We start from the raw sequence: 22965 nt of genomic DNA, 5'->3' as shown, positions 1-22965 counted from the left end.
CCTGATCACTGGTTGCTTGAGTCATCGGATTCCGCAGCCGGTTGTGCTCTATTTTTTTTTATTTTATTTTCGTACAAATCTTGTAAAATATATTATATAGATATATAAGAATGTAAAGATATATGTGGAAATACTAATATTATAAATGCAAAAGTTTATATGGATGGATGTTCGTTAGAGTTTGTAGCCTAAACGGCTGAACGGTTTTCGATGAAACTTGGTATAGATGTAGACGACATTCAAGAAGATCACATACGCAGCTGCTCTCTCTTGATGACGGCTATTCTATCAAGTAATACATTTTTAAACGGCGAGTCATAAAGTTAAAACTGACTTTTTATTTCACATACGCAGATTGTGTTACTCGGCGCTCGCGCACACAATAATTCTAAAACTGTATAGTGTTACAGAAACACTAACATTATTCTTTCTCACATCACTTTGTTAAAATCGATGTCACCGTAAATGTAAATGCGGTAGTTTATGGTTTTACTAGATTGACGAAATGACGAAACTCGATACATGGACATGTTTTCTGCATTAATAACTTAAAGTAACGTAAATTTATTGTTTTATTATATCTTAATAGTAAGTAATTGAGCTTAAAAAATTATTCTGTAAATTTTGTTTGCACTGTTATATTACGAGTATACTAATATTATAAATGCGAAAGTTTAGATGGATGGATGTTTGTTAGAGTTTAGCTTAAATATATACTAATATTATATTATAAAGAGGATATTATATAGATAGGTATTTTTGTATGTATTGAAATAACACAAAATCTACGGAGCTTATTTCAAAAATTGAATAACATAGGCTATGTATTTTTGTTATTTTTCAATTTAACGCAGATTTATTCGCGAGCAACATCTATTATGTTATAAAATAGATGTATGAACTGTGTTGTTTAAAAAATAACTAATTTAAAACGTAAGTTGGATTTCAAATTAACGTTATTAATAGTTTTACTGCGACATACAATGTATTTGTACAGTCGGGAGCTAGTTCGACGTTGGTATTTGAAGGGAATATATGAGACGTTTTATACCACCCATGGCGATGCCTCGCGGATACCATTAGTTGCATAGTGCAATTACCCACCGCTAGATGTCGCTAAATCACGCCACAGACTAAAAATCTTACATGTTTAATCGGCCAAAAACTACTTCAATATTTTATTATAATATCCAATTCTTTTATTTATGACTAGCTATTGCTCACGACTTCCCCCGCGTGACATTAAAAAATATAGCCAATGTCACTCACAGAATAATCACCTTTCTAACGGTGTAAGAATTTTTAAAATCGGCCCAGTAGTTTTTGAGTTATTTCAATACATACAAAAATACGAAAATCAAAAAATACAAATCTTTCCACTTTATAATAATCGTATTAGTATAGATATAGATTTAACTGGATTTAGAAGAATAATAAAAAACAAAAACTACTAACAGCATAAATAATCTCATAATTGGAGGTCTTTAAAAATTATATTCCGCCGTTTAAGCTTTAAGTGATCATACATAAACGAACATTCAATAAACTCTTTATAAAGCCCGATTACAGACGTTCAGTTTTAACTGTCAATCCAAGTTTTTACATGCACAATTTTCTGTATATTTCGACTGTTAGTTAATCTGTCAAAAGTGTGCGTCTTTGCGACATTAATGTAAAAAAAAATAAAATAACAAATCTTACTAATCTTACTTCATACTCTTACTAATATTATAAATGCGAAAGTTTAGATAGATGGATGTTTGTTAGCGTTTGTAGCCTAAACGGCTGAACGGATCTCCATGAAATTTTGCACAGGTTTAGAGCATAGTCTGGAAGAACACATAGGCTACTTTTTATCCCGGGAATAGTTACGGTTCCCGTGGGATTCATTAATTTGGTTTTTCAATATTTACTCGATCATTCCGCAACGGTTCAACATATCTTATTGAAATTTGGCACAGATATAAAGCAAAGTCTGGAGTACACATGGGATAAGGTTCATCCCCGAAGGATATGTAGCTTTTTGTTATTTATATAGTTCGTATGTTTTCTTATACCACGCGGACGAAGTCGCGGGCGACAGCTAGTTACAAATAATTGCCAATTATTTGAAACTGAGGTGTATTCAAATAGTTTAATCCAATTAAGCCAGTCTTGTTTCCGTCAAAATTAGAGCATACTTTTGTTATCTTATCGCAAAACTATTAGACCCCATTTCCAATAATAGCTGCGGTCCTGCTTAGAATATTGGTCCATAAAGCGGGTAAACTGAGAATCAAAGATAAAGCCTAGTGATTGATTCAATCATTTTAAATATCGATAAAATCGTTCGATAATTATCGATACTTTAAGATTTTAAAGGATAAGAATTTCTTACTAATTAATATCGGATATACGTTAATTGAAGTTCTTGGTTTTTAATTTAAGATCATTTGTCTTTTATGTAAAGGTAGAAACAAACAGAAAGGTTTTATCAAAGTAATAAAGCTGCTGTAAGTTTTTTGTTTTAGTTTTTTTTTTAATTCTTATGGTAAATGAAATACAAACGGAAGCTAAGTAATGTATTTATTAGGTAACCCCTTGTCATTTCTATTCTATTAAAAGGTAAAAGGTTTCAACAATAAATTAATAAATTGCGCGTACTTTATTAGAAAGTACGTTATAAATCAGAATTTGAATTGCATGCGGTGTAAATTTACAATCATCAATATATTCAGAGAGTTTCAGAGATATGTAAATTTCGTTACTCATAAACCTTACATAAATGCCGTGCGATAAATTCCGCACGTGGGTCAGGTGTGAACCTAAGTCGATAATAAAGATTATCGATAACCTACAGCACGAACATCACTAGTGGTTAGGGATGGGTTATCGTTGCCGATCTTTATGCGTTCGGAACAATCGATAGGAGTTGCTTTAATTGTAAAGTATACGAAATATAGCAATACATTTTGAATGGCTGTTTTAACAGTGTTGTGTCTTCACCTGTCAATAGGTTGTGAACTAATTATAGATTATAAAATTAACAGAAAGGACATCTCCTTTGTTAGTTATTTATTTGATGCCTACTGGTCTATTACAATGAATATAGCAACATAAAAGAAATCTAAAATAAAAGAAACACAAACAGTTGGAGATATTTTACCATCAATATTTACATCGGAACACGACAGATATCTGTTACAATTACTACGGTTTAAATTAGTGTGGTAGTGTTTAATTTACGTGTTTCCCGCGTCGTTTGCGCGGTAATAAATACGTCAATTACGGCGACGCTCCCCGGACAGATTTACCGCGGCTGACGGGCCGCGACATTCGGAAATATTGTCATACACAACTCTTGTAAAGTATCAAACTGTTCAGACGCTCTAAAGACTTTGAAACTATTAGACAGGACATTTATTAAAAACAAGATTATTCATCAGTCATTCTTTAGTACTCAGCCCCCATTTATTTTTACAAAGTCAGATTGTTTTTGCATTGGTTAATTAAAAAAAAATACTTTGCTGTGGCTGATAGATGTCAACTGTCATGTATTTTCAATGTGAGCAGTGCTAAATTTTAAAAGAAACTAATTTGTCATGTCTACAACCTTCTTAAGTCTATATAAACTAGTATTGGTAAAGCACCATTCTAAGCCACAGTCCATATTATTTACGATATCAAATTATGTAATTAGAATATTGAGATGTACAGTCACGGGTTGCTGCAATTAAAACGCCTATTAAATTTTTGTTTTATAACGGTGAGTAATATTGTGTTGTTATGTTATTTCCTTTTTTAAAAGTACCTTTTTACTACGAAACGAGTTAAACACTAAAGAGAAATTAGAATTTAATTTAAATAATTAAAATTGAAAGTATTAATTGCAGTATTTTAAGTTGTAATTAAAATTCTCTAATTAGTTCGGTACGCAACTGACGAAAAAAAATCCCTTTCATCTTGTCTATTTTCAGCCAGAGACAAGCATAAAAATCGATGATGCATAAAATAGTGGCTGTAAGTAGAATATCATTTGACTTTTAAATTTTGTAATTTAAAAAAAAACATTCAATGGCGAACATCGAGCGATCGCCATCTTTGTTTCCCAGAAATGAGTTATGTAAGATGGATGTTGTATAATTCCAGGTATTGTATGCTGTCAAAGTTCCCGCCAAAAGGGTTAGTTTGAGAATTCCAGAGATATTTTCCTTAGTCTAGCTGTCGTCTGCGAATCTAGTGTGAATATACGAGGACGATATTCTATCAGGATATAGGCGAAATTCTTTAGTTTTATTTATTGTTTAATTGCTGATTGTTATCGATAGGGAGGTATTCGAAAAAGTAAGTTACGAGGTTCTTTAACGTATTTTTCGAAGGTGTTTTGTATCGGCTTATGAATCATTAACTCAAAATGAGTTTATAGTTTGCCTTTTAATTCATAATCCTTGATTATGTTATTAAGTTTGAACTAATATTTTTTTGCACCTGAAGTAGTGAACATAGATTAAGATCGACGATAAAGAAGGTTAAATTAGCACGCAAAAAAGGCGTTATTTTTATAGCGTTTCGTGAGATATGCTAACACAACTAGTTATTATGTTATGTTTCTGATTAGTGAATATGTTAATATCGATAATTTGTAAAACTAATAATAAGTCGTTTTCGATTTAATAATGGGTGTTCTGTTTTTACCGCATGTCTCGTCAGGCTTTTGAATTATTTATCAGCGGCCAGTGTTTCGGCAAGAACACTTGGTGTTTGTTTAATGGTATTTTGTTTGTTTCGTCAATAATCCGATACATATCGATGATCGAATCGATTTTTTTTTTCTAGATTAACAAGCACCGGCTTTGGACGCTATTAACTTTTTGCCGAACTGCACGTTACATTGTTAACATCTTGTAAATAATAAATACGCATTTAAAATGTCGGATTTGAAATGTTTGAGTGACTTGATTTGTGTGCCTTGCTCTATGCTCTTCTTGTCAAAGAATACATCAGCTTAGTATTTTTTACTTTTAAAATTGCGACGGTTAATTTTATGCACAGATTATTTTTTCTTGGCTTTGTTTGGGCTTTTAAGTGCGAAATCCGCTTTATTTTACCATTGCCTCTAAAACTTTTAAAGGAAGAATTAACTTAGAAGTGTCAATAAAAATAACACGGTCAATTTCAGATTGTCAAGGTTTGTTAACACTTTTTCGTCACATGTAATTCGAAATGCATCACCATGTCGTATTATTTTCTCATCTCTAGGACAAAAGGCGTAAAACAAAAAATAAAAAGGATTATATAGAGATAAAAGTTTACGATCGGATAGTGTCATTGTTGCCGCTAACGTCGGCTTTATGGGAATTTAAAATCTCTGGTAATATTATGTCGCAGCGAGACCAGCGCCCTCTAGTGTGAAGTTATTATAATGTAGTTATCGTGTTCGCATCGCTTCACTAAACAAAAAAAAATTAAACGTAAACGTTACATCACTATATCGTTGCAGCATTGATCTCTATAAAAGGACAGGCTATAGGTAAGAACAGGAATTTTGTGCTTATTTTAATTTCGCCATGAAATTAGATGGATGGATGCTTGTTAGAGTTTGTAGCCCAAACAACTGAATATCTGAATAACCGAATATCGATGAAATTTGGCATAGATGTAGAGCGGAGTCTGAAAGAACAGATAGTCGGCTACTTCCTTTTGTTTTTTTTTTTTAAATTTCATGCAGACGGAGTGCCCGGCGAAAGACAGTAACCTATAATACAAATAATTACACTACAACTGTCTGAATTTTAATATTCTTATCGATAAGTTTCGTTTTTTTTTTTAATAATTTATAGTGAGGGGACTTAACGCTTTGAATATCAGTTCAAACTATCAGAGCCCACACTGAACCCGATAGTAGAAAATTCGATATCATTATTAATCATTAATAAATTTATAACGAATTACAATCTCCTAATCTGAGCCCAATGCGGTCGTAAAGCGGTACCTTTCGTCCTTTCTTAGAGAATTCCTTACGTCAATAAAACCATCGTAAAATATGAGATCGACGATATTTGTATAAAGTACTACACTTAACGCTTCAAGTTTTATTTCTTTTAATGTAAAAATAATATTTGATATTAACCGAATAATCGTAGTAGCGGGAATCGATTTATTTTTTCTATGAATATCTAATTGTCAATGGTTTTGATCCGATTAGATGTCAAAGTGTTCTAAATTTAAATTTATTTTTTTTTGAATTTCGAATAAAAGTTATGCATGTAGAATTAATTATATTGATTTATACGAGGAATAAAAAAAAACGCATTTTCAGCCATTAAATTCCAAATGTCGATATAAAGAACCACATAAATTATAGTTGAGAAACTAGAAAAAGTAGAAATATGGCATAGGACAAAAATCAAAGTGCCATAAATAAAGCGACGTATTAAAACATAAAATAGGGTAAACAATCGTAAATAAAAATTACAACGAAAACACACAATGCGGTCGTTAATTCGTATATAAATTATGTCTATTTTGTGAAGTGTTTTACACTTTTTTTTCTACCGCCATAATTTTTTTGTGATGGCAATACACGGGCGGCGCCTGTGGCGCGGCGAAACCCTTTAGTCTGAATTTAAAATTTTTAACTCGGAATCGTTTTTTTTTTCTATCCATTCAAATCGATACCATTCCCGGCGTTAAAATGTTAAGAGTAGGCGTTATTAATCGTATTCGAATTATCTCAGGACGCCTTATAGTTACACTTTATGAAATTGAACTCAATTATTTATTTTGTGTTCAAAAGGATGTAAAAAGTATCGTTCCATATGAATAAAGTAACTAAACAAATAATAAAAAGATAAAATTGGAGAAAAACACATCAGTCACCAAGCGATTAAAAATTAAAAACGAAAACAATTGCAATAATAAACACTTGGTCAAAGAATAAGATTAAAATACAAGATGTATACTCTATGACAGATAAGATTGTCATAATTAAGTGTTGGTAATTGCGTCACTGGCCATTAGGAAGACTTGTCTAGTAGATCCTGACCGTAATTTAAATCGGATGAGTTCCCACGGGACACCGTTATTAATATTATGCCTAGGAAATACTGCATATGGAAATGTAAATTTTTTTTTACGCACCACATTTGTTATTTTATAGCCAAGCCTAATAGAAAATTGCATTATAATAAAAGAAAAACTAAACCTATCTAGTTTTAAATAGCATTATTTCATCGACAATTTATATCAAATTCCCAGTGTATCGCTTACTTTGAAGTTGTGTAATTCCTTTGGGTGTAGGAAACGATGACGTCACTAGATTAGGTATGATGGATGGAAGGTCTCGGTGGCTGAAGATCCCACGAACCAGTCAATGGAGGGAGCTAAATAATCGAAGTTACTGTCATAATAAAGGGACTATGCTTCCGCACTTAGCATCGATTGAAGATTTATTGACCTGGGATGGGAGGCGATGCGAGGCGATTTTGTTAAACAAATTGATATATGATAGACTATAGTCTGTGATTAAATAACTTCCGCATTTATTCATTAATTGGTTATTAAGGTAGCCCCTAAGTGTAGATTAAGGGTCTATCCCACCAAATTAAAAATTGTCTGAAAACAATGTGTAAAATATGTGATGGAAATATCGGATTTTGTTCCCTTATGTGACAGTGACTTCATTTTTAAGCTATCTGAGTCTCTATCAGCCGGTGGTAGGACAGGCCCTTAGTATGTCAAATTTACTAAGGTAAGGATCAAAAGTTAGTTACCAGAAAATATTGGTGTTACTCACCCTTATTAAAGAACGATATATCTCGACTTTGAATGCCAATCATAGCAGATATTGTGTTCTTGTAAATAATTTAATTAAAATTAACTAAGCTATTCATTTGTGGCTAAAATTTTCTAGTATTATACAGTATCCAAAGCCAAAGAAAATTTATTCATGTCTTAAAATCCTGGCATGTATCCGTTCCATTTGTCTCGTCTAAACTAAATGAATTACAGATTAAAAAACATTCTATTACACAAAGCATTCTTGATTATCACTTAACAAGTAAAAAGGAAGTCCTTTTAAAGTTATACAAGTTGATGTCACTTCATAAACTACGATTTTGGATAACAACAGTATGTACGTTCAAAGATTTAGATTAGAAACTTTTTAGAATACATTTGACAAATTAGATCCTTTTTTAATCTGTGGTTAGCTGTCAACTAACTGTAAAACGTCCAGTACTGAGAGAAAAGGATAACGGATCATTTATTATTCACCAATTATAATGGACCACTCGCTCTATCTTGTTAAAACGAAGGCGTTCTTAAAGGAACACCCAAGCAGTCGCATTATTCTAAAAACTATTTTTTAAACACAGATATTTCAATGCTGTGACGATTTGTATAAAGAACGTATAATTTATAAGCATATTTAAGAGATATTCTAGGAATATACCGGGAAAATCTTTCTTTTAAGAATAGGCCATTTCGAAAGTTACGATTAAAGATTAAAAAACATTTTGTGAAATACATATTTATGAGGTTATCTGTCAAAAATTTTATTTATAACGCGAAAGTTTTATTATATTAAAACAAAGGGAACGTGTTAGCAAACCTTAAGACAATTCGATGTTTTTTAACGTTTTATTTTTAACAGTATTCGTACCTCTATAAATCAGAGGATCAAAAATAGAAAGCGGCCATAGGCAATAAATCGGTTTTAAATCGATCTAAATCTCTGGAATCCTATATCAATCTGCCATGAATAATAACCTAACTCTATCGGGAGCGTATAAATACCTCGCATTCCATGTTATTTTGGTGTTGTATTGTTTTAAGAAAATATACGAGAGAAAGAAAGAAAAGCAACAGCCGTCTTCCTGTCACCTGATCGACCTACTCTTGTGGTCATAGATTATGAATGTCAAAGTTTTTGGCAAAGAATAAGTATCATATATTTTTTATATATGGCCAGTCTAACCTTCTTCAGTTTGAAAAAAAAATCTGTCTCTGTTTATTTTATTTTATATATTAAAATAGGTAAATAGTAAATGTGTTTAGGATCTTCCAAGTCATTCATTCATCAATGGCAGTAGGCGTAGTGACTCAGGATAATAGCATCACTTGCACCCTATCTTCTGTGGCCACACATCTCTATGACAAATCGATCCTGTGCTAATGAATCGGGAACTCCCTGATTAATGGTGTCACTTCACCCTTATCTTCACAGCGTTAGTATAGCGCCCACTTTAATGGGATCACCCCGATATATAACACGACCGATTTTAAATGCAATTCACTATATTCTGTAATCCATAGTATAAAAGACTTTTTTAATTTGGGTTCATAACCAAGACAATCTTTGTTGGTACAATTAGCAGGTGTCAAAATAAAATTTTGAATTATTGGCCCTTTTCTAGTTCCATTTGATTGTGTTAACTTTTAACGCTTCGAAATTATTTATCTGTTTCTAATAAAATAAAACAATGATCTTCTTAATGTGTTCGAATATAATATAATTTAATTTTATTGCGACCTCCTGTAGCTTAAACGAGTAAATCATTGAAGAGCGAAGTGTCGTTTGATATGAGTTTTTTTGTTCATTATTAACTATAGTTTCTACTCGCAATTTTTTCCGGCCGGAATTAAAAATTAGTACCCGATCCCCCCTAGACAATGTTTGACATGTGTCAAATTTCATCGACTTCCGTTAAGTAGTTTTGGAGATACGTACTAACAATACAAATGTTGCGATTAGTAGTATGTGCATCTCCATATAAGCTTGTAGCAATCAAAGCGTGACGAAACAGTTGTGTGATGGTTTTGTATAAGGTGTGCGCATGCTTTAAGCGTGACCTTATCATTACATGACGCTGTTATATTCAAATTCAGTATTCGACCGATAAAAGTTAACTAAGTGAAGAGTTAATTAGGTATTTTACTTTTTATGATACGTCATCACTAAGCGTAAGGAATTGATATTTCAACATGGTCCAAAACCAACATCTCCGGTCCCCAAATAACTGTGGTTTTTTCTTAACTTTTATAGCCCTTCCCGTAAGTCTGGAGATCCTTATCGAGTCTTGTTTGTGACTTTGTTTATGCTTGTGTTTAATTTGTCGCCCTTATATTAGGTTATATTAATAGCTAATTAACTATGGAAAGAGTTTTATTTTCAACAAAATAATATTATAGATTAAAAAAGAACCTTACATTTTGTAGGTTATGTAGATTATTTTATGTTTTAAATGTGTTTATTCAGCAAATAAAACAATAAACATGGACCTATGTAGACAAAATCTAGTTTTAATATGAATAAAGAGATTTATATTTCATCTAACACATAAATAAAAACTGTATTATGTAAACGCGTGTAAATCTTACGCGCATACAAAATGTTAGAAACGTAAACACATGTACAACAATGCTTAAATAAAAACACAACACTTTCATAATGGCCATTCTCAAATTTCCCAAGCATTTATCACAACATAGGAATCGAATAAAAGTCAATGTTTATCGAATAAATCGCATTCCCGTACACCGTCACTATAATATTGACATCATTTTCTATTCACACGTAATGGTGATCGAAGTCGACACGTGGGCAGATAAGCAATTACGCCTTGTTACAATCCCGATATATAATGTTGAAAAAAACCTTTTATTATTCTCAAATAAAGATAAGAATAACACACAAGTTCAACTCTGGGCGTGGGCGAAGTAATATAAATACAATCGAAGTTAAAAAAGCCTCCGCCATATGATATTAGCCTCGCTTTACGCCTATTAACAGAAGGGGCGATAGATCATCGCTGTGTGGTAAAGGTTGCCAGCAAAAAATTACATTAAGACATAAATTCGTTAAAAGGAAACAATTCGGACCAATGCCACTTAGTTCTTAGCTATAGGGGCGCTTTATTTATACCTTATTAGTAGAAATGTCACGAACATATTTTTTCTATCAGTTTAAATAGATTTTTATCTGACTAATCTTTGACATTCAGAAAGGACATAAAATCAGTTTTAAAAGTATACCTATACTTTAAGCCTATAAAGAAATCTTAAGAAATCGAGAAAATTCTTTGATTTTCGCAGTAAACTTATGGTAAAGAGTTAATCATTAAAAAAGTTTTTTTCTTAAAAAGGTGAAAATGTTTTTTGTTCTTAATTTATAAACAAACTAGCTGTTGCTGGCCACTTCGTCCACGTGAGTTTAAAAACAAAAAAATGTATAGCCTATGTTACTGGCTGATAATTTACCTTGCTAAAGATGAAAGAATTTTTAAAATCGACCCAGAAGTTTTTGAGTTTGTTTGTTGTTTCCCTTTTTTATAATAGTAGTGATTAAATCAGTTTTTGTCGATATAATTGTTGCCGCCAAATTTTTGACAACTTGACAGTGACGTCGCGCCACCCACAGACAAGTGTTACCAACACAGATTATAACAGATCGTGTGTCACACAATTCAATTAACAATGCCCTTATGCATTGTAAGAAATCTATTCAAATAAACAATCCGATAGAAAAATTCAAACAACTTTGAGCTTTATTGTAGATGAGTATTGATGATTTCGTTGTCTATCGTTGGTGGCCTTTGAGTATAGAGAAACGGACTAGGTAGAGCCGCTTGTGTACTGAACAAATTCTGCCACATCCTTTGGTATACTGATGCAAATATTTATACACACTACACGAATACAGATACAAGATTAGAACTTATATTCAAACAAGAATGTCTAGTGCGGTGAAACTTTTCCTACTATTGGTTAGTTTAGCTAGAAAATGGCATAAAATGAGGACGTATGCAATCGTAGTGTAGTTTTATTCATGCCTATTTAGTCAGGACATGTCTGTAGTTAGTTTTTCTAACACAATTACGAGAGTTTAAAAGATCCTGTCATTTAAATTCAAAGGTTTGAGTCTCGTTGGTGGCGGTTGTTTATTGTTGTAAAGAATAAAATAGGTCATTTATTCTGACGGCTGCGTTCGTTTGTAAGGGTTGGTTAATACTGATGTGGTATCACCATCTATCAAACTGACGGATCGGTATCCTGTCGTGGTGAAAGTTTAGTGTTGTGCTTCGGTTCTTTGAAGTTGTTATAGAGGTTTTGATCAATCGATAAATTAGCATTGTTAAGAAACGCTTTATATTATGATCAATGTTAATTTAAAAGGTGTTATTAATAATTTTTGTTATGGTCGATTAGTGTTGGGCTATCTATCGTAAACACACACTTCTTTGTTGCGTAAGATGTCAGCAATATTTTCGAATAACTCTTTTTTTTATTAAAAAGCCTTACACTTACGTCACGTTTTAGGCTATATATTATCACGCCGAATCATAGGGGTAAATATTTTGGATACAACCCTAATGTGGGAAAGTGACCATAAGTTGTTGCCAGCATCAAGGAAGTAAGATTGCCAAGGTTTGACATGTCATGTCATTTTGACATTTGCAATTGATAATTTGACAAATGTGAACAATAAAATGATTTTTTTATAATTTTATGCGGACGAAGTCGCATGGGAACAGCTAGTCGATAATAAATCTTTTCTATCGATAATGTAGTCGATAAAGTACTTTTTTTTACAATTCTCTAATAATTAGTTAAATAATTCCGAGTATTACTAGAACAGTTAGCTAATGAAGCTGTTATACGATTAGTGTTGCCAGATTTTAATCACCAGCCGTTGGGATGTATTAAAAGTAACGATATGACTTCCGTGTACATTATTGTGACCACATAACATTATTTAACTGGATATTATTATTGTCATAAATGTTAGTATTAAATTCACATATTAAATATCCTTTAATTACGATAATGAATGGTTTCCGTTGTATAACGACAGAATTTGACCACCTTATTCATTTGATATTATATGAAGATAGCTTGCTGAAAAATAGAAAGCGACAGCATATTTTAAGAAATAAAGTAATCTATATTATCTGTACAAATATTATAAAGGGGGAAGATTTGTATTTTTGTAAGTATTGACCTAACTCAAAAACTACTGGGCCGATTACAAAAATTCTTTCACCATTAAAAAGCTCCGTTATCATTGTGTAACATAGGCTATGTTTTTTACTATTTTTAATTCCACAGGACTAAGTCGCGAGTAACAGCAAGTGCAACAGTAATTTCTTAATGTTACCATTTTAGCCATTAAGGAAAGTTTTACTTTAACGTTACCGTTATCTCAGAGTCATAAGCTCATAAGATTTAGATATTAAATTTAATTATGTCCTAAACAATGTAACAGTATGTACACCCTAGCATAACAAGTGTTGATAGGCAGCGCGCAGACGGTGACTGCAACCTCTCGATCATCACGGCAACACGCCATCGAACGGTGTAGAGTAACTCTAGTGTAGACACGTTTGGTAGGATTAAAGTGGCGAGTTTTATTAAAAAATAATAAGTGGTCACTAAAGAGTCCCTCAATAACATATAAACATATAAAACAATCGAGTGTCTGTAATAACAAAAAAAAAATTCCAGATTTAGGGGAGATGATATATTTGCGTTGCTGATAACGATAATCGCATTTTAAAAAATTTTGTCCGTCTGTCTGTGGTCTGGGTCAGCTACCCTCCAGTGAAAGTCGAAAAATCGGCATACATACACGTAGACGGGCATATTTTATCTTAATATTGCGTGGACGAAGTCGCGGGCAGCAGGTAGTCAAATAAACTATCGTGTTTCATTTATAATTTCCTTCACCGTAAGAACGTCGGGTAAATTCTGTACATATGAAATTCGACAGCCGAAAATCATATTGGTACATAACGGGATACGTACCCAAGACCTGTTGATTGCAAGTCAAGTGCTTTAACCACTCCACTGATGCTCTAGTTGTGAGTAATTTAATGACATATAGGATGTTATGATTGTTACGTGCAGGAATGCGGGATAACGCGTCAATCTAGCTCATTGCGTTATATTTCGTTGGAACTAGAAATAGTTCAATTGCGACAAACGTTTGTATGACACAACTTTGTAGTCGGTGTCACATGTTTGAACATCCTGTATACATGTCAATCTTTATGTCGATTCTCGGAATTGATAAACGGTTACGGTCTTCAAAATTTACTTCGTTAGGTTATGTTAGTCAAATTCTTCGATTTTATTCTAATGAAAATTTAGTATGAGTTTTTGAGGTCGATAAGAAATGTTAGGAGCTTATTATTATTATTTACTAATATTATAAATGCGAAAGTTTAGATGGATGGATGTTAGAGTTTGTAGCCTAAGCGGTTGGACAAATTTCGATGAAATTTGGTATGAATGTAGAGGATAGTATGGAATGACACATAGGCTACTCACTTTTGTTGTTTTTTAAAACCACGCAAACGGAATTGCGTGCGAAAACTAGTTTCAAATAAAGTTAACATTATTCGAACTTTGATTTTTATATTTTCTTAACGCATCTTTAGTTATGAGAATCTTAAGACTTACGACAGAAAAGATAACGCCCACACGATTGTTCTGATGTGACATTTAAATGCGCCCTATGACCGTTAAATTCCATACTGTATCGCTAGAATACCAAACAATAATGCCTCCCTCTCTATCTATATTGCCTATTAATGTTTATTCCAATTTCAATTTTTAATCTCCACTTTATGTCACTGGCTAGTTACATTGTTGACCACACATTTAGATAGGAACTAAAGAAAATCTCTTATAGTTCGTGATGAAGTGAAAACTTACTATTATCGTCATCATCACCGTCATCATAATCACCAATCATCATTATCATATTCCTCCTTATGCTACTCCCGTAGGGTCGGCACAACAGGTATATATTCTACTAACTATTGCTCGCAACTTCGCCCTCGTGAAATTAAAACATATAACCTATGTTACTCACAGATAAATTACCTTTCTAACGGTAAAAGAATTTTTAAAATCGGCCCAGTAGTTTTTGAGTTATTTCAATACATACAAAAATACAAATCTTTCCTCTTTATAATATTAGTATAGATAGATCGTTTTTTTTAAGTTTATTTCAAGTTGCCTTTTTAAATACGTAAGTCGAATGATTTCATTTAAAATGAGAAATTTTACCAAACCTTTCGAAACAATTTCATATTTATAAGGCTAAAATAAAATACTATTTACAACAGTCATATTTGTATTATCAAATCAAACATTGCATTTTAAAATAAATCAATAGATAGTACAATATCCATTGAATTTGATCATAAAATATATGTGTGAACTTACATTAGCGTAGTGGAAGCCGCAGGCATCCATGCAGAGGTAGAGGCAGGTGGACACCCCCTGGATCGTCAGGAGGCCGACCTTGTATGTCGCACGCTGAAGTATCGCTGGAACAAAACGCCACATCTTACTATCTTCACGTTTGTACATCAATAAACACCACATCTTTGACTAAAATATCGCACAATTGTTGTGTGACTGACGATTGTTTTGATAATTCAATTGTTTAGTTAAACAACTAACGTGTTGTGGGTGCCTTTCAATATAAGCTTAAAGGAATCAAAGCGAGTCTAAACACTTGTGTGTTTTTTCTTTTAGCGCCGTCTCTTTCCCTTCTTGCATAGCAAGAATTTTTGTTAGGCTTAATTAAAGAGTTGTTTAATTTTATACATTTTATCGTGCGACCTTTTTGTTTGTGTACCACTTTTCCTAATTTACTTTTGTGTTGTTTTAATTGTGTGTTAGTTTGGTCAAAGGTGTGCGCGCACTAAGGCGGCGAATTAGGGTTTTTTTTAAACTAATATTCACTAAAATAACCTTTCTAGGAATACCGAATCAGATAAATTTATTCTTTAGTGAATATAGAAATACATTCAATAGAGCGTGAGAAAACTAAAAACTAAGTACTGAATTTTATATCCGTAATATCCCTATTTATCTGTCTATTCGTTTGACATCTGTAAATACCGTGGAAATGTTATACCGAATACATATGTCATGTCGTGTACCGGTCACATAAAATACATGGTGAAAGGACCAACTAACCATCATTCACTCACTAGTCATTCACAAGACATCACTCCGTAGACACTAATTCCATTCAATCCTTTAAGTAGCTTCGTGCATCTGTCACCGGCAAATTGTGTGCCGTTTTATAAATCACCAATACCTCAATTTGGGTATTCATTTAGTACTAGCTGTTGCCCGCGTCATCAAGCACTCAATATTAACATAAAAAAGTAGCGTATAATATGCCCGTCTATATCAGCTACCATTTACTGAAAGTCTGGTCGAAATTGTGTTAGCCGTTTCGGAGATTACCCGGAAAAAACACGGCTTGCGGTCAGACAGACAAAAAAAATTTAATGCCATTTTCGTTATCAGCAACGCAAATACATCATCTTCCCGAAATCTGTAATTTTTCATTTGATATTACAAACAGACACTCCAATTTTATTACGTGTATAGATAGTTATTTATCCAATCTTTACTATTTAGTGGGAATATTGCAAACGGATGTCGTCCAATATGACGGTGACATCTACACAGTCAAATAACCTAAACATTCAACAGTAACCTAATATCTCGTAGACACTAACCGTTTTATGTGCCATTTTACGATTTCCCGTGCAAATGGTGCATAAACAGTGTTACGGTTAACTGAATGAATGAACGAAATATAAACCTTTGTGTATATATCATGTGTTGGGTTACAAAGGGAGTGTTCTAGAATTGCTTAGGCTTTATAGGATTGCTATCTGTGTCCTAGATGTCATTACTTGTTTTTATGAACATTGTATTAGTTTTACTTGTTGATTTTATCGCCAGTAGCATATCTTTACTTGGAAATGGGTATAGTTGGTACAATAATTTTACAACTATATGCAAGAATACAGTTAATCTATCTATACTAGTTATTATAATAAAGCATAAACACACACTTCTTTGTTGCCTAAGATGTTAGCAATTACAGCAATTTTTTTAATATTCCTTTCTTTAATAAAAGCACTACACTTACGTCACGCTTTAGGCTATATATTTTCACGATATTAGACTTAGGGGGTAAAGATTTTGGATAAAAACCCTAATGTGGGAAAGAGACCATAAGTTGTTGCCAACATCAAGGAAGCAAGATGGCCAAGGTTTGTCATGTCATGTCATGTCATTTTGACATTTGCTATTGATAATTTTACAAATGTAAAATTTTCATGATTTCATGCGGATGAAGCCGCACGAGAACAGCTAGTATAAATATAAAAATATAAATATAAACAATAGTACACATGTAGGTAAGAACTTGTAACAGAAACCGTTTGCTGGTTTGTAGCTAGATTTAGTACTAACATTGCAACGACATTTACTCCAGGAAGAAACCGACAATATTCGGATTGGATACTACCGTTTGGAACATGCTGTAAACTGACATTTGTATTGTACAGTGGCGCCACCGCTCATACTTTATAACTTACGTAAAGTTAAAAAAATTGGTTTCTTTCTAAATTCTATATATTTGGTCGAAAATTATTATAGTAAGTTTTTGGTAGTACACGCTTCTTACTAATTTATTTGAGTTTGTATGTTTGGAGGGATGTTTCTTAAGGTATCCCCAAAACGACCGAATAAATCTCAATTAAATTTAGATATAGTGCATAATCAGAAAGAAAACATAGGCTACTTAGGGACTGTCTCACCACAGGTTGATAGAGGCTCAGATAGTTTAAAAATTACGTCACTGTCTAAAAGGGAACAAAACCCGAAATATCCATCACATATTTTACACGTTGTATTATCAGACAATTTACAATTTAGTGGAAGAAGCCCTTAATCATTTTTAAACATGCGCGGGGCTCGCTGTCGCTAGTAACAATTGTCAATTAGTTGATGAAAAAATATTTAAAATATTTAGATCTGTCCTTTTGATTGTAGATTCATAGTTTAAGTACGTAAACGCTTTCTCGTGCTTAAATACATTCTGAATTGCATACAATTCTCTAATTCGACACGGCTCTCTGATACGTTCCGTATAAGGCAGGCTTGATTTAAATGTACATTGGATTGCCAGCCGTAACATGCACTGTTACTGAAATACAGCTTTGTTAGCTGTTATTATGTGTACATTTTGCGTATTTTTAAACGCATTTATGCTTTCGCCCGCGACTTCTTTCGCCTGGTACTAAAAACAAAAGAAAATAGCCTATGTGTTCTTCCAGACTATGTTCTAAATCTATGCCAAATTTCATTAAGATCCGTTTATTAGTTTGAGCTACAAATTGTAATAAACATCCATCCATCTAAACTTTCGGATTTTTAATACTAGTTATAGGTTATACTTATATTATAAAGAGAAAAGATTTGTATTTTTGTATGTATTCGATTCACGCAAAAACTACTGGGTCGATTTTCAAATTTCTTTCACCGTTAGACAGGTAATTTATCTGTGAGTAACATAGGCTATATTTTTTTAATTTCACGCGGACGAATTCGCGAGCAACAGCTAGTTATTTATATTTTTCGCTTTAAATATTACTAATCGGAATAAAGGATGCAATAATTGTCTTATCTAAAACTCATCGTAGAAAATATAATTTCATTGTTAAAAATTAATAACTCATTTTAAAATTATGTTTAAACACAATAAAAATATTATCTAAACCATTTAGAAAAATATTAAGATATAGTTGTTTAGAATGATTTATTTGATAGTGCGTAGATACCCTTAATGGATAAGGAACGCTCTGTCGGCGCCCCGGGCCACGTCCGGGCGGTGCACGATCGAGCGACGAGTGTGAACATGATTTTACAGACTTCATGGATAGTCTCATATTCAAGACAAATACACTAATAAAATACTATTGGTATTACAATATTAATAAAATTTTCCTTGATCGGTGAAAATAAGGGCAATTTCAATGTATTATTCAAAAACCAAGAGGTTTACTGTAGATTTAATCATATGATATTACGCAAGCTATAATATATTTTAATGGTAAACTGAATAGAAAATATTGAACTGTTAATATCAAATTTATCCTATAAACCAACGCAATAGTGATGCACCGTGCACTAGTTAAGAGTATCGATGAGTGCAGCGTTAATTCCTACTAAGGAGCTGTGAATGAGGCGCTGCAATTTGCTAACACTCGACTGACTGTAATGAGACCTCATTGATGTCTAGTGATGTGACTCGTGTATCGATACTTTGTATTTTTTTTGAACTGGTAACTGAATTCAATTAGTAAAAATAAAAATGATACAGTCATTCTATCAAAGTGTCATACAATGTTATAATTATGTTTTAAAATAAGTCTTTATATATCATCATCATCTCCCCTGCCTTATCCTACTCCCGTAGGGTCGGCGCACCGGGTTTTCGTCCTCCAAAGCACTCTATCATCCGTCATCTCAGTCATCACTCCCTTCTTGATCATGTCACCTTTCCCGCAATCCATCTATCTCTTTCTAGGTCTCAAGTGTGCACTTTATAGGTCTTTATACATATTAAATATTTATTTATACTGTAATTATGAAATATTTCATGACTTTTATGGTATTTAATTTTTTTTCTAATTTTTTAAACTATCGATAACACAAAGATTAAACTGTTGCACGTCCCTATATTTTGACGTGCGAAGTCAAGGCACGAGACGTAAATAGCACTAATCAGTGTAGCTAAGTGAAAATAGAATAGTGTTTAGAAGACAATTTAATTTGAACTAGTGGATATTACATCGTGTTAGAGCTTCCCTAAGTGTCTCTAATGATAGAGTAGTACAGAAGGTAACCATATAAAAAAAATCCGTATAAGTACTCTAGTTAGAATTGTAATCATATATTGGCATTACCTTCAGGCCTTTTGCTCACGCATTTCTTCTACAGATTGCAGCTAAAGGTCTATTCCTCTATACTAATATAATAAAGCGGAAACACACTACTTTGTGGCGTAGGATGTCAGCAATCACAGTATATTATTGAATAATTCTTTCTTTAATAAAACGACCTACACTTACTATAGGCTATATATTTTCACGCTTTTAAACTTCATGTGGGAAAGGGACCATAAACTACAAGCTGCCAACATCAAGGAAGCAAGATTACCATAGAACGGTAATTGGTATACAATGTGAAAGACCTTCGTTGTCATTTGTACATTTAAATTTTGACATTCTCAATTGTTAATTTGACAAATGTAAACAATAAAATAAAGTTTTTACAATTTTAAGCAGATGAAACCGCGCTGGAACAGCTAGTCCATTATAAAGGTTTTAAAGTTTACTTAGTAGGCAGATAGATTATACCATTAAAATCCTAATTACAACATTAAAAAGATTAAAATTTGACTTTTGACGTTAATATTTACAACGTTCAGGAGCTATTAAAAGTCAGGAGTACTAATTAAAATCTTAACATCAGCGGTGATTGCTGCCAGCCATAAAGCACTCGCTAGATGGCGTCAGTTATGCAAGATTATAATAATGATCAGTCACGCTATGACCACACACGCGGGCGGTCGTGTCCGCCGATGTTTAATTGTTATAATTTATCTAATTGACGCATCGACTGTGAGGTTTATGCATTAAATAACATACAATCTCTAGAGGTGTCAGAAATTATTGCGTAAATAGAAGTTTTGATTTGTTTACGTTTATTCCATGATTTGAAGTCTGCCTACAATTTTCTAAAATCTCCAATTTATGTTTGATTGTAATGTATTGGGGTTGTCAAATTTGATGCCTAGCAACAACTAAAATTCTCACTTATATATCTTGATCGATCGATTAATATTTAATCACGGTTTTATTACGGATAATTTCTTTTTAATTTGATATACTCCAAGCATAATCCAGTTGGAAGCACGTCAGTACTGTCATCACACAATCTACGGACGGATAAACTTAATGCGACCGGAGAAATTTATCATAAAAATAATAAAGTGGAAGATAAACTTGTGGCCAGTGTATAAATAACAATTATGGTGAAAGTTGGTAGCTGTCAAAAAATTCAGTCCGGTTCTGAGCCACTGTGGGTCCGGCTCAACGATTAGATTCGAAATATTTGGCCTTCTCTGTCACTCTGTCTAAATATAATTCGTTTATCATAAACGGACGAGGATTTACTATCCTTGTTACTACTTTCTTTTATGTTTGACATGTTAAGACTCTTAGTTGCTCTCTACATAGATTGTTGAACGGTTCATTGGTTTATATTACACTAGCTGTTCCCATGAGACTTCATCCGCTTAAAATTATAAAAAAATCATTTTGTTGTTCACATTTGTCAAGTTGTCAATTGCAAATGTCCAAATGACATGACATGATGTCAAATCACATCACATCAGGGATTTTATCCAAAACATTTACCCCTAAGTTTAACAGAGTGAAAATATATAGCCTAAAGCGTGACGTAAGTGTAGAGCTTTTTATTAAAAGAGAGTTATTCGAAAATATGCTGTGATTGCTGACATCTTAGGCAACAAAGAAGTGTGTGTTTACGCTTTATTATAATAGTATAGATGGAAAGATGAGTTTTTTTAATAGTAAGATCTAAGTCAACGATTCTTACTTTAGTTTTTAAAACATTTGATTTCAAGTTAATGTTTTCAAATATCACATTTTCATTTATAATGCAATTATCGTAATAACAATGTGTTAGTTTTAATTACAGTCTTTACTATATAGTCTATATAGGGGTCAGTGTACTTTCGTCGTTACAATTAAAAACACCAGAACAAATACAAACTTCACTTTAATAATAAAAAAAAATGTTAGATCCGTTTCAGTGTTCTATTTTAGATATCTAGGTATTTAATCACTTAGACAATACCGTTCTATAATTTCACGGTATTTATAAAGCCGGAATCTATTTTTTTACAATAAAAGGCGAACGAGTAGGCATCAAATTTTCACAGCCCATAGACATCTGCAACAAGTTAAAAAGCACGATTTCTTTAATAGTCTCAGGTAATTCTTCCTATACGTCCCTTCCCCTGTCCAATCCTCTTCCTTATAAGAACCGTAATAATCTGCAACGGTCCTCAATCCCGTCACCATGACTATCTCATATCTGACGTCTTGCTGACGTTTATTTTACTTGCATGAGCTTTTCTGAGCAATCTGCTTCATAAATCTGAACGTAATTCAGTATGTCAGCGTATAATATTGCTTTGATCTGTAATATTTTACTTATAATACTATGTCTACTTATTTAGAGCTGTCATTGATTGGTTTAGCAATGGTGAACCCCTTAGTAGATGCTTAGTATGTTGAATCGACAATTGGGGAATGTTTAAGTAACTAAAAAAGGATTCTAGAGTACGTCATCTAAAAGGGAGTGATTTAGAGTCCGAAAATTGTTACTAATAATAAAGGAGATAATAGTAATCGAGTGGTACCGCGGTTTCGACGTCAATCCACGTGACCTCAGCACATGGCGAGGTCAACGCTCGGCCTTGTCCGGCGAATTTCGCGCGCAGTTACGTCACGCGACAGGACGTGCGCCTGCGCACGTATGTCACGTCCGCAGTGACGTGCGATACGGTTGTCGATAAAAATATATAGGTTATATTTTTATTTTATTCAGTAACTTATAATATTTTATTGCCGTCAAAATATGACCTATTGAGTATTCGATAAACGGAAGAAGGTCAAATACATCTATGTAATTCCTAATATAGTCCGGAATATCATTTATCTGTCTATCCCGCCCACTTAGGGTTGGCGCAACAGTGATAATTGCAATTAAATATTGCGACATATTAAATCATTCGCGCGCCGGAAAATTTGTTACTTTGTGCAATACAAAAGCAATCAATCAATACTATGCTATTAGCGTGAAAGAAGGTTCTTTTTTATTTTTTTTAACTTTTATAAAATTAAAAAAACCAAAGCAAGATCGAGTGTAAATATGCACTAAAAGTTGATGATTTTAATGTTTTTGAACAGTCCACTGGCGACAGATTAAAAATAAATGTTTTTCTTAATATTTGATTTGATAAATTTTAGTGTAACTCCAGATGCGACTGTCTTAAAAATACGCGACTTT

The 22965-nt window shown here is 32.8% G+C and overlaps 1 protein-coding gene across 6 annotated transcripts in view; it reads right to left on the bottom strand.

The window, feature by feature from the left end:
* Positions 1 to 22965, bottom strand: part of LOC106110165 (fibroblast growth factor 3) — a 182001-nt gene that overhangs the window by 6312 nt on the left and 152724 nt on the right. For all 6 annotated transcript variants that reach the window (XM_013291889.1, XM_013291890.1, XM_013291886.1 and 3 more), the window contains exon 4: positions 15211 to 15314. In XM_013291889.1, the coding sequence (XP_013147343.1) occupies positions 15211 to 15314 (104 nt within the window). The remainder of the gene's footprint in view (positions 1 to 15210; positions 15315 to 22965) is intronic.

This window comes from Papilio polytes, unplaced genomic scaffold, assembly GCF_000836215.1.
Source record: "Papilio polytes unplaced genomic scaffold, Ppol_1.0 DF820844.1, whole genome shotgun sequence".
NCBI lineage: Eukaryota > Metazoa > Arthropoda > Insecta > Lepidoptera > Papilionidae > Papilio > Papilio polytes.
Note: the sequence above shows the minus strand (reverse complement) of the source record. Positions and strands in the feature narration are given on the sequence as shown.